Genomic DNA, 13,291 nt, shown 5'->3' with positions numbered 1-13,291 from the left:
CGGTAAAATTGACATCGAAAGAAAAATGGCCACTTAGTAATTTACGTGATTTAAATCCTTTATTCGAGGATCGGTGAACCACATCGAAGTCAACCAACCTCCATTATTTATTTATTGGGTAGTCCCTTAGTTTTACATTATTTGCAATTTAGTCCTTAGAGTAGCATATCTAATTTTCTTGTTATAAATTGTCTTACTATGAAATTGTATTAGTAGGCATTTAAACCTATTGTGTATGCTAGCTATTTCTCAACCACCATCTATTTTGGGTTCGACCCCTTAGAATACTTTGTGTTCCATTAGAACTATAAATATTACAATTGACCTATACGCTTGCTGTAAAATCAGGCTTTAAAAAATTATTTTATAAATTCTTTATTTTAATACGCACATGCGTAGCTAGTCAACTACCCCATGTTTACTATCACAACGATCTATAGGCTGTCATAATGGAGCTATGGTGTTACGTAATATACCCCATGTCTAATGTCTTAACGGACGAATCTGTGCTTACTGTCTCAGGAGACTACCCTGTGTTTGTTGTCTCGGTGATTTATACTGGTTGCCATAGCCAAGCAATGGTCTTACATGTTAGACCTCTTTTGATGTGTCACCCGTAAGACCTTACCACCGTTGCAATGTCATCTTATAGAGCCACCTCACCATTATCAAGATGTTTGTCTATGGAACCTAATAATCGTTATTACAGTTCCGCCCTAAAATATCAGTTGATATCATTCAATTTATTAATTAACCTTGATGCTCAAACATCGAAGAGTCCCTTCTGCAAGTCCTTTAGTTTCGCACATCACGATTTACACTCAACAACCCCGTATAGCGATATCTTAACAAAATTCCATTTTTGTATTCATTCATCCATTTCTCCAGTTCATCATAACTACCTTGATGCTTGGACATCGAAGTGTCCCCTCCACAAGGCCTAGAGCTTCGCACATCACATTGCATCAGCACCACCAAATGGTGGTATATATAATAACCATTTCCAAATCCTAACTTCATCTAACCCGATGATATTTCCCCTCCATACTCCACAATATATGTAAACGTGCATCACATGCAATTCATAAACATTTTATTATGGATTTCACTACTTTTCAAGCATAAAATCACAATCATTTCATACATACTAACACACTTGTGGATACTCATAAACCTACTCATCCATGCATAACAAGTATTTGCAACCAGCAGAGATTATACATAATTCCAGATATGGAGTACAGAAACTTGCCTTGCTTTCTTATCATTGAAAGCTTAGCTTTTCCAAACACCAGAGTCTCCTTTGTCCTGAAAGCTAAGCATGACAACCATTTATTGATTAAACTAAAGGTGTTCAACCCTTAAAACCCATAATTCATATTCATTCAAAAGCTTTTAAAAGTTCTGACTATATTTCTCTCTTCAATCCGCAAGTACAAAGAGGTAAGGAAACTTACCAGTTCCTCAATTTCCCTACTACCAGACTTTAATTCACATGACTACTACAACATGCAAAGCTTCCTTTAGCTATATCTTATTCTTCTTTAGAGCGACTGAAAAAGATAATTCTATGGAGAGATAAATTGGTAGACAAAATTGAAAAAAAAATTTGTACCCACACACACCTATTTATATAATTTTTCGAAACAACCTTTGCCGACCATTACAACCGTTCATTCTTAATCATATTGTCTCCTATTATGGAACCATTCGGCTCCCAACTAACTAAACCAGAATTGAAGTCCAACTAGTCATAATTTAGTCATTAAAATTTCTAAATTTCCCGGTGGAGTTCAATAATTTGCTAATCCTTTCAATTTAGTCCTAATCTTCCTTAAATATTGGGTCAATAGAGATAATCGGGTGTTAAAACTCCCCCACTCTTAAAGAAAATTTCATCATCAAAATTTCCTCTTTTACCTTGATTTAGGGCAACCTTCAAACAAATTTCCCTTTTTTGCTTGATAATCCTTTGCATACTTAGAGGCGGACTCCTCTACTATCTCTAATTATCTTAACGTTGCCCTAACACTTATAGTTTCATCCTAAAGTTATTCCACTCAAACTGTGGCCCCATCCTTATTCTATATAAAGGAGTTAACTACACATGGACTATTTCATAATCACTTTGGTAGATTCTTATTTGCACCATCAGCCAAGCGCTTTACTCCGCAAAATACTAGCAAGAGATTTCTAGATTAACTTGGGTCATATGGCGGTACTCGAATAAGGTTTAACTCTGGCAGACATTCTCGCCTTTCCGGTTATTGAGGGGTTTAAGGAAAACCCTCTCCGACTCGACAAGTGTCAAATACGAATTTTAGAATTTCAATCGTTTACTTCAAATTAACAAAACTTCTCTTAGACATTTGGCAACTTAAATCAAGACGTTGGGAGGAGAGGCCTTTCATCTGAAATTACTCTTCAACTCCTTATTGATTCACTTTCCTTCTAAATCCCTAGTTTCTCTCTTAGCCTTCTCTAAGTTCTTTATTTGGGCTCCTATTCTTTCCTTTGACATCTTCTCAGTAAGTTTTCTAGGTAATTTTTTTAAGTCTTTTCTATTTCTTTCATTATCCCCTTCTCTCACCAAAATGGTCAGAATCAAACACAGTTGATGCAAGGGTAGTAGCCATTATAGTAGTGGTAGGAAAGGTCGGAGGGTGACAAAGAGGGACATGGGGCTAGACCCAGTAGCCGTAGGGTAAACAGCCCAGAGACCCTTTTCATCGAATGCTCAATAACACAAAAAGAGATGGAGCGGTTTTTAAATGTCATAAGGTTATAACTGTCAAACTTTGCCTATGAATTTAGCTTATTTCAAGGTGAATCTCGCTAAAGCGACAACTCCAACAACGTTATTCTTCCCTTGTATTTATTTGAAGTTGGGTTTTATCTCTCACTTCATCCATTATTCTATATCGTTCTTAATGAATATAGAATTATACTGGGGCAACTTGCCAGCTTATCTTGGTAGACCCTGGTTTCCTACTTTATCGACTGTAACTTCAAGAGTGAGCTACCCTTCCTTAGTGTTTTCCAGTGAATTTATTAGTTAAAAGTAACCACTTAAGAGTCTTCCGCTAGGTTGGCCCATTTCAGTACTTATTAGGGGCATGAGCCCATAATAAAAAAATTGGGCTTCAAACCTTCACCTTAACAGAAACAAGTTTATACGGGTAAGGTGTAAACTGTGGGGTGGATTCGGGTTCCCAACCTAATGGTCTGTTCCTCCCGAATTTGTTTGTACTTACAAGCAACCTCTAGATAATGAGATCGCGGAGGATGAATTCGATCAAGTAAAGTTGGGTCGATCCCTCGTGTTGGAGAGCCTTATCACCATCAGAAACATTTTTCATTTCTGAGTAGACAACCATAGCCCAAATGGTTATAGGCCCGCGGATACTACTATTGGGGTCAATCTCCAGGTCGTACACCCGTCTTACACAATGTGTCCTTGGTTTGAGACGTTTCCTTGGCTCCACTAATCAAGGTCTTTGGCGAATTCTCTTCTCATCATGCTGGTCTATGTTCCCCAAACACACCAAGCTCCTTCGTTCTTATGGCTTATATCACTAGTCACATTGAAAACTCTACTTTATACCATGACGTATTTCCTAGTCTACTAAACTGCAGACTTCCCGCATGTGTAACCCCATGGTTTACATCTTGGCGAGCTTACCCGTGTTTATTGTCCCAGTGGAATACCCTGTGTTTACAATCCTGACGGGCTTCATATGTTCTCTTAGTCGAGCTATGGTCTTACACAATATACCCCGTGTTTAACGTCCAGACGGACTACCTTGTGTTTACTGTCCCGACGGACTATACTAGTTTCCATAGCCAAGCCGTGGTTTTACACGTTAGACCATTTTTGAGGTGTTCTCCCGTAGGACCTTACCGTCATTGCAGTGTTGCCCCATAAAGCCTATTAACTGTTGTTGTGGTGCTGCTCTATGGAACCTAATAATCGTCGTTACAATGTCGCCCCAAAGGATCAATTGATATCATTTCATTTCTTAATTAACTTTACTCAAACACCGAAGTGTCCCCTCCGCAAGGCCCAAAGCTTCACACATCACGATTTACACTCAGAAACCCCGTATGGCAATATCTTAATGGAATTCCATTTCTGTATTCATCCGCTTATTCCTCCAGTTCGCCATAACTACCTTGATACTCGAACACCAAAATGTCTCCTCCGCAAGGCCCAAAGCTTCACACATCACGATTTGTATCAACAACATCGTATGGTGGTATACAAAATCACCCCTTCTCAATCCTAACTTCATCTAACCTGATATATTTCCCCTCCATACTCCACAATATATGTAAGCACGCATCACATGAAATTCATAAACATTTTATCATAAAGTTCGCTGCTTTTCAAGCATAAAGCAAAACCATTTCATACATACTGACACACTTGTGGATACTTATAAACCTACTCATCCATGCATAACAAGTATTTGCAACCACAAGAGATCATACCTAATTCCAGAAATTGAGTACAGAAACTCATTGTGCTTTCTTATCCTTGACAGTTTAGCCTGTCCAAATGGCAAAGCCTCCTTTATCCTAGTAGCTAAGCATGACAACCATTTATCAGCTAAACTAAAGGTGTTCAACCCTTAAAACCCAGAATCCATAATTATTCAAGAGCTTTTAAGAGTTCTTACTATACTTCTCTCTTCAATCCACAAGTATAGAAAGGTAAGGAAACTTACCAGTTCCTCAATTTCTCTACTACCATACTTTAATTCATACGATTATTGCGACATGCAGAGCTTCTTTCAGCTATATCTTATTCTTCTTCAGAGCAACTAAAAAAGATGATGCTATGAAGATATAAATTAGTAGACAGAATTGAAAAAAATTTATATCTACACTCACTTATTTATATACTCCTTTGGCACAATCTTCATCGACCATCACAACCATTCATCCTTAATCATTTTTTCTCCCACTATGGAACCAGTCGATTCCCATCTAACTAAACTAAAATTGAAATCCAACTAGCCATAATTCAGCCATTAAAAGTTCTAAATTTCCCGATGGAGTTCAACAATTTTCTAATCCTTTCAATTTAGTCCTAACCTTCCTTAAATCTTGGGTCAATAAAGATAATCGGGTGTTACATTTACAACTTGTAAATCGTCAAAAATTGTAAAAGAACTCGCATGGCCCGGTCTTTTATGAGGATGTTTTAGAAACTCTAACTTACCTTCAGCATCAAGGTCAACATTAAGCATGTGGGGTGGAGGTGCATATGTTGTAAAATCTAGATGGGTTCCTCCAGTATTGTCCGGACTTTCACCATTAGAACCATTTCCTTCTAGTTCAATAGGAACTACCTCTGGTTCAGAAAATAATGCAATTTTTAAATCATCAGCTTAGACTCTCGGAATGGATTATCATCGATTTTAGATCCCTTTTTATTCCCAGTTCCATCTTCGTTCTCAACTTCCTCTTCGTTATCAACCATAGTTGCATCTCTAGGGTTGGATGTCCCTGTTTGGAAATGTGTCCATATTGTAGTAAACATGTAATTATTTTCTATTTATTTGAGCAATGAATAAAAAAATAAAGTTAACTTCACATTTCACTATTATGTCTTTTGTATTTCAGTATTTCATATTTTGCATTCATAGAAAAATTGTGGCAAACAAATATTAGCTCATTGGTTGTCTAAGTTTAAACTGATGATAAGTGGCATTGTAAGAACATTTACATTGTGAGAAAAACAACTTACTTTAGTAGATAATCTGAACGAGTTTGTAATCTTGTAAAAAAATCAAAGTGAACATTTGATTCAAATATTGAGAAGGATTATCATGTTGTCTACAATTTCAATTGAGGAGATGGCTAGTCTTGGCTATCAGAGTAGTTGACTCCACAAGTAGAGACATAGATGTATTCATTGGCAGAATAATACATTAGACTGGACTCAAGATGAATTAATTCTGAATCAGTTTGTGAATTAATTAACTTGTGACGTTCATGGTGTGATTTACCCAAATCCTGAGTTAGTCACTGACCATGCATATGTAACTCATGTACTTTGATATTAGTGGAGGCTTATGCTCTAAACATGATCGAGTCGATAGCCAGTATGTTAGGTACATGACTTGTGTATGGCATGACTTTACTAGTAATAGTGAAATTCATAACTCAATTAAAAAGTTAATGATATCCTCTCATTGGCATTATGTGGATTGATAAATATGGAATGTGGCCACAGATTGCTTGTTCTCGAGCGAGCGATTTATCACAGTCATTTGTTGACAGTGATCATGTTAATCATTAAGAATACACAATCTAAGATGAGATAAAATAAGATTGTATTGAGTTAACGAATTTAACTCAAAGGAATCAAGGATATCTTATGAGGGTACACACACATGACAAGGTCATTAGACAAAGCAGTTGAATGAATTGCTTTCGTAAAGAGTATACAATAAAGAGTTTCCAATCGTGGTATTTCTTGTAGACTAACTCCATAATTAAGTAATTGTGAATTATCGGAACGATGCTTCTGGACATAATTACTATTACTAGAGCCTAATTGTATATGTTCGATTGGTCCCTTCGCTAGCTCAACAAAAGCTTGATCAGACTGCATTTGAATCAAAAGAAAATTCTATGACTTTGGAAATAATTTAATTGAGTCGATTTGTTCGATGTGGAATTAAATTGGGCAGTCGTAAGAATTGTTCAACTAGAGAATTTGATTAAAGAATTTTCTTGAAAAATTAATTTGAAAAATCTAAGTGATTTTTGGAAAAATTAATTTTGATCAAGTAAATTTAAATTAATTAAAATTTAATATGATATTGAAAATTAATTTTCAAGTAAGACAATTGGCCCAATGAGTAATTGAACTTGAAAATTAGACCTGAAATCATAAATTGGGCTCAAGAGCCCAAAACCAAAATCAAGACCCAAAAATTGGTAGAATCGAGCCTGGTATGTGAAATCGAATGACGGTCCAATTGGTGGCTGGACCGGACCGGACCAATGGTGCCGTCACTGACTCGGACTGAACTGATAGAAACTGAACCAGCTTAGGGTGCTAGTGTCACGGGCCGCAGTTCAAAGCCCGTGACCATCGTACCAAATGCATCCAATGAAGGTCTATTGCTCAGATGGGGATCATTTGGCCCACGAGAACTGGCTCGATTCAAAGAGCTATTAGAGAAGTCTGTCAGATTGAAGCCTAGTTGGCCCGATAATGAAGACATGGCAACTTAGGCTGATATGGTAACTAATCTTAGAAGATAGAGGGAATCATATCTTGTAAATATTAGATTAGATTTGATATGGCATATCTTGTAAATCCCTAAAATAAAAGGATCTGACTAATCTCGTCCGTTGATGTAAATGTATCTTGACCGTTGGTTTTGGGGGAGCTCAACTATAAATAGAGAGCCTCCCCCTCAGTTGTACCCACTCCATTCATTGTTTCATTATTCTTTGTGAATAAGAGAATAAAGAGCATTTACTCAACCACTTTGCGAGCATTCTTTCTGTTGTTCTTTGTTGTTCTTCTTTTGGCATAAATCGCTTCCGCTCTTCAATTTGGTGCCTTGGAGGAGTTCTTAAGGAATCCTCACTTGAGTTAAGGCTGACTTAGGCGAGTTTGGACGAACGGATCGCCTAAGGCCGCACGGATCTCAAGAGAAAACTCTAGCCCCGTGACACTAGAGGCTACGACGACTACATTCCGATGGTCGAAAAATGATTTTAGATTAACTTTTTCAAAAATATTATTATTTTAATAGATTTAATATTAAATTAAATTAAATATTTATCTTAATAGTATCTTATTAATTTAATATTAAAGTGATTATCTTATTATTAAATTAAATTTAATGTTTATATTGTAGATAAATATTATATTAATTTAATAATATTTAATATTAAATTAAATTTAATTATATTAATTTAATATTAAAGTGATTAAGTTTAATTATAGTTGAATTCTCTAATCTCTCACTATATAAAGAGAGCATTGAGTCATTATTTACACACATTTGAATTCAAGAAAAAGTTGTAGAGAGAAAATTCTCTAGAGAAATTATTTTAGAAAAATTTTAGAGATATTTTTTTATTTATAACTTAGCCCAAAAGTTTAGAGAAATTGTGAAATTACCCCACTGGTAATTTTTGTGAAAAATTTTCTGATTTGAAACGAGCCCACACTTGATAAACGTGAGCTTGAAGATAGCGGAGAAGACTACTTGGTTGAAGCGTTAATCCTAAACGAATCGAAAATGTACAATTTTGATTAAGTATTTATTACTTTAGATATCACAACCAAGAAAATTTTAAAATTCTGGCTTTTTTCTAAATTTATTTTCCGCTGCATTTTCCAAACATGATTTTCCAACAGTCCCTTCGTCGATGGAAGTTGTAGGGAGTATATCATCCGTTCTTGTAAACCTTACGTTAAAACCAACATTACTTGTGGACTGTCCACCAGTGTAACTTGACGACATACCCGCATAAGTATTTCCAGCATAGAACATCAACATTCAAAAATTGAAATCAAAAGCACTCATAGTATATTGTGTCAAGATCTCCATATTCGGGTTACCAACTAAACCCGACTATATGCTAAAGTTGAAATCGAAGGTTGAAACCGAGGAATGCCTTCCCATTAATGATTATGGCATTTCTTGATTGGAACATTTAACAACACTGTGAAACCACCACACAACCGTATGGTTAGACTTTCTACTTATTGTTCCCAAAACAAATTTACTGGAATTGTTGTTGAATTCGGGTCACTTTCCTCGACATCGACAAATTGGGCATATAACTCTAGTATAGCATTTCCGCTAAAGCAATGCCTAGTGAGCATCGCCTCGACATCCATGTCGCCTTTGACCTCAACTATATCATATCTAATAGGGTTCAGTGATGTTAGATATCTATATTTCAAGCTCGAAATTCTTCTCTAGCTTGAAGTCGATACTTTCCTTCTTATTATTGATCGAAGCTCGTTCAATTTTATGCTTTTGGTTGAAAGCTAATTCTGTAGATTGGACTGATATAAAAACGACTCCACTATCGGTGTCACTAATTTGACCATCATAATAAATAACGACTCTAATTCATCTACTCATTTTCACCCAAAAAATTTGTTTCACATGTTTAAAACGAAAACATTATATAGAAAAATAAGTACTCATTATCCAAATTAAAGCAATGACACTTACTTGTATTAATTTACTTTGTTGGGTCGATTTTTAAACTTCAAATTTTTAACATCAATAATGACCTCCTAATGAAAATAATTTGGTCGAAATTTAACCATGAAAACCTCTACACAGAATGTTTTCATTTTAGGGGAAATTCTACCACCGAATATGAAACATAACTTCAAAATGTTGAAAAAGATTAGACATGGTAAGTCAAAAAAAAAAAACATTTCTAACCAGAAGCATTTTTTTGAAAAGTTTACATTATTACATGTCACATAAAAGATACGATTGGGTGTATATTCTATTCCGAGATTCCTGGACTTCTGAAATTATTATCAGACAAATTCTACTAATTTCAAATTTAAATTTATACTAATACATCAATAATAACACCCATTACCTTGATGTATTTCTGGTCAAATCAGTTAAAGAACAATTAATTCAACAAGAAAACAAAAATCAACTAGGCAGGATATAATAAACCCTTCTATTTGATTAAAAATATGAGAAAGATCAAATATTAAAGGTTTTTACAATCCAACAAAATTACAACTTTCTAGAACATCAAAATAATTGAGCTGTGCGCAATCCAACAAAAACCAATAACTAGGTAACTGCAGTAAAGGAAAATGAAAATGGCAGAGCAGGACGGAAGTATGCGACTATCAGGTCCTATAACAGATATTTTTGAATGACCATTGAGGGCCTGTTTGATATACTGATACAGTGATACATGATCGGCTACCAAAGGCAACTTGAGAGAAATCATCCTCTTACATGCCAAAGTCTTTTCCAGGATGGTAGCTCAAGATCGCAATGGAACCTTTTTAATCGATCTTGACAGATGAGAAAAGATAATGGACAAAATAGAATGATGTGATGAAGCCAATGGTGCCTGTAGACAACATGATTGCAATTGCCATGATCATTGAGTAGCCAAGATAAAGAATAGCTGACACAGGACCACTCAAACTCTGTAGGTCAAACACCAAGTAATTGATGGAGTATAGGAACACATAGAGTGCAACTGAACCCGAAGCAAAGAAAGCCTTCCACCACCATCGCCAGTCCTCAACGCAGAGATGCATGTAGGTAAGGACCACCGAAACTTCAGCACAAACAATGATAAGCAGTAGAAGAACTATAAGCAAGAAGCCAAATACATAATAGAACCTGCCAAGCCAGATGCTAGAAAGGATGAAGAAGAGTTCAATGAACAGGGTTCCAAATGGAAGGGTCCCTGCACCAAGAACAAGAAGCCAAGATGGATATTTGCGAGCAGGAATCTCCCTTGGAATCTGGTTGGTTCGTACAGGATATTGTATAGCTTCAGCTCTGGTCCCTAAGAATCCTCCCACGAGAGTGAGAGGCACAGAAATGCAGAACCAGAGAGACAAGAGTACAAAATACAGAGAAATGGGAATTGCACCAGTGCTTTTGCTGCCCCACAGAATAAAATTCAATACTGTGAGGATAACAAACACAATTCCAGGAAAGAAGCATGCAACCGACCAGGAAACGGACCTCCATCCTTCTGAAGTTCCCTTGAGAGTTCTCCAGAGTCGTACAGCAGCATACCCAGCAGCAATACCCAAGAAAAGATAAAGAATAATCATCCCTGTCAGTAGCATTCCTCGTGAGGCAGGTGACATGAAACCAAAAGCAGCAAAAACTATAGTGACTGCTGCCATTCCTGTAATCTGAACTCCATCTCCAATCATCACACAGAGAAGCTTCGCGCAATCTGGTTCCCTAAAAACATCACCAACAACAAGCTTCCATCCAGAAAGCTCCTCATTCATTTGTGCTTGAGCTTCTTTGTCCAATTCCTCATACCTTGTCAAATCCCTCCTCACAGTCCTTAAGAATATGACAAACACAATACCAGCTAAGAAAGTGATCACCATCAATGAATTTAGAATTGAAAACCAGTGCACACGTGCTCCTTCCATCTTCAAATAAGCATCCCACCGAGACGGCCATCTAATATCACTTTTAACAAATTCAACCTCATAAGTAAAAGAGATCCTTTCTCGTTCCCTTATTATCTGTGACTTGTCTAGCTCCAAGGGGCAGTTCACAGGAGAGATACTATCATACATGTGAAGCTTAGTCATGACTTCTGGATCGTACTTAACACTGCATGGAGTCACTTCAAAACCAACAATCTCATAACCAGATGCCTTCTTCTTATCAGCTTCGGAGATGACACCCATCCCTTCTTCCCCAGTTCCAATTATCTGCACCCCACTTCCCTCATACTCATGAACCAAGACCTTGAACTTGAGATGATTGATAATGTAATCATCATTACTATTTGGTGGAGTAAACCCAACTGGGAATCCAGTCCACTGAATACTAACCCCATTTTGTTTTGCAATCCTCATAACCGGCAAATTGTCTAGAATCATATTCACTTGATATAAATCACGAGTCCTCTGTTTCAAAAGCTTAACTTCATGCTCATTCAAGGGGCTGGTAGTACAAACATAGAGAGACTCGTTCACATTCATTTTAAACCGATACGGGGAGTTATCAATCTGATCTCCCATGAGAAGCTCACCTAGATTCTCGGCACTTTTCTTTATTCCACCGAGAGGTTTGCAATAAGGGAGACTGTAATAACTAAAGGGAAGCTCGGTTTCAATGGAAGTCAATGAATTAACTTTGGCAACTATGGTATCCGAAGTCGAATATGTGTGCATGTAACTTCCAGGCAGATAAAACCCATGACAAGAATGGGCAAATAGAACCACTAACAGAAAAACCGAGCAGATTCCGGGCATCTTCCTTTCCGAGAAAGCCATGATAATAGCAGATCTTGTAATATACGGTTCGAATCTAAGCTACTATAGACTGAGCATTCAGTATAAGGAAGATAAATCTACAGACAAACAGGTTTTCAACAATCAGTTTCCACGCAAATTTAACTCAACATTAACTAGCACAACAAAAGCACTAAAACGATACTGAGATTCCTAAGTACCAAAAAAAAAAAACACAAAAACAATTTCATTGCATTAACTTTGAAAGCAGTAGATCCATATACCAAAATGCAAAAAGCATCATTTTTTTCCTTAAACAACGAAAAGTATTAAACGTTCATATCAATACAAAAAACAAAAAAAAAAACAAAACAGATCAAAGTACTGAACAAAAGAAGGATTATAAGATTAGATCTAGAGCCAAAAACCCATTTAAGTAAAAGGCAGAGAGACAAGAATAGGATAAAGAACCTGAGACAGGTCTAGGGTTCCAGTTGAAAGTGATTCGGCTCTTGGGAACAGAAAACGCGTAAGAACGAAGCTTCTGCTTCTCTTTGATATTTTTTTTTTCCACCTTGTTTCAGTGATTTAACTTTAAAGCTAGTAGGAATGAAGCGAATATATTGAAGAGAGCAAAACGGAGGAGCATGGGTAATTTATAAAATTATAATAAAATATGAGTCACAAATCTACCAACATGGGAAATTTTATGAAGAAAGAATTGACAGAACTCTTGTGTGGAGCGGGATCCAAAACTTATTAGGTTAAATTCTGCTATTAGTCCCTGTATTTTACAAAAAATTATAGACTTAGTCCTTATATTTTAATCTGGTATTTTTAGTCCCTGTATTTTTCGAATTTTAAAAATTCAATCATCACCAAACGACAGCTAATAGATTCATTAAGTTAAATTCTATTGTTTCTAAAATCTAATGCGACAAACATATTATCATGTGTGTAATGTTATATTGGTTTGTTTTTTCTATATATTACTCATCAAACATCCAGTTAATGGATTAACGACTGTCATTTACGTAAAGACTGAAATTTCAAGAGTTGAAAACTATAAAATTTTAGAATGATCTAATTGGAGAATATGAGTTATACCTACAATTATACGCATACTACAAGACTAGTAATTCAACTTGCTCAAACGGATTTAACTGCTAGGACTAAAATTTCAAAAGCCAAAAAGTACAGGGATTAACATTAATCAAATTAAAATATAAAAATTAAATCCATAATTTTTACAAAGTATAGAGACTAATAACAAAATTTAACCAAATATATATATTTTCACCGCTCCCACCGTAATTCGGC

General features: G+C 36.0%; 1 protein-coding gene across 1 annotated transcript; it reads right to left on the bottom strand.

Annotated features, from left to right (window-relative positions):
- Positions 1-9,681: 9,681 nt before the first annotated feature.
- LOC105803886 (transmembrane 9 superfamily member 12) lies at positions 9,682-12,636 on the bottom strand. Its single transcript, XM_012636309.2, has 2 exons — positions 12,443-12,636; positions 9,682-12,090 (listed from the first exon to the last, which is right to left on the bottom strand). Exon 2 carries the CDS (start codon positions 12,011-12,013, stop codon positions 10,034-10,036), a length of 1,980 nt encoding a protein of 659 aa, XP_012491763.1. The 5' UTR covers positions 12,014-12,090; positions 12,443-12,636; the 3' UTR covers positions 9,682-10,033.
- Between the last annotated feature and the right edge of the window lie 655 nt (positions 12,637-13,291).

Source organism: Gossypium raimondii, chromosome 7 (assembly GCF_025698545.1).
Source record: "Gossypium raimondii isolate GPD5lz chromosome 7, ASM2569854v1, whole genome shotgun sequence".
NCBI classification, from domain to species: Eukaryota; Viridiplantae; Streptophyta; class Magnoliopsida; order Malvales; family Malvaceae; genus Gossypium; species Gossypium raimondii.
This window is presented reverse-complemented; position numbering and strand designations above follow the sequence as displayed.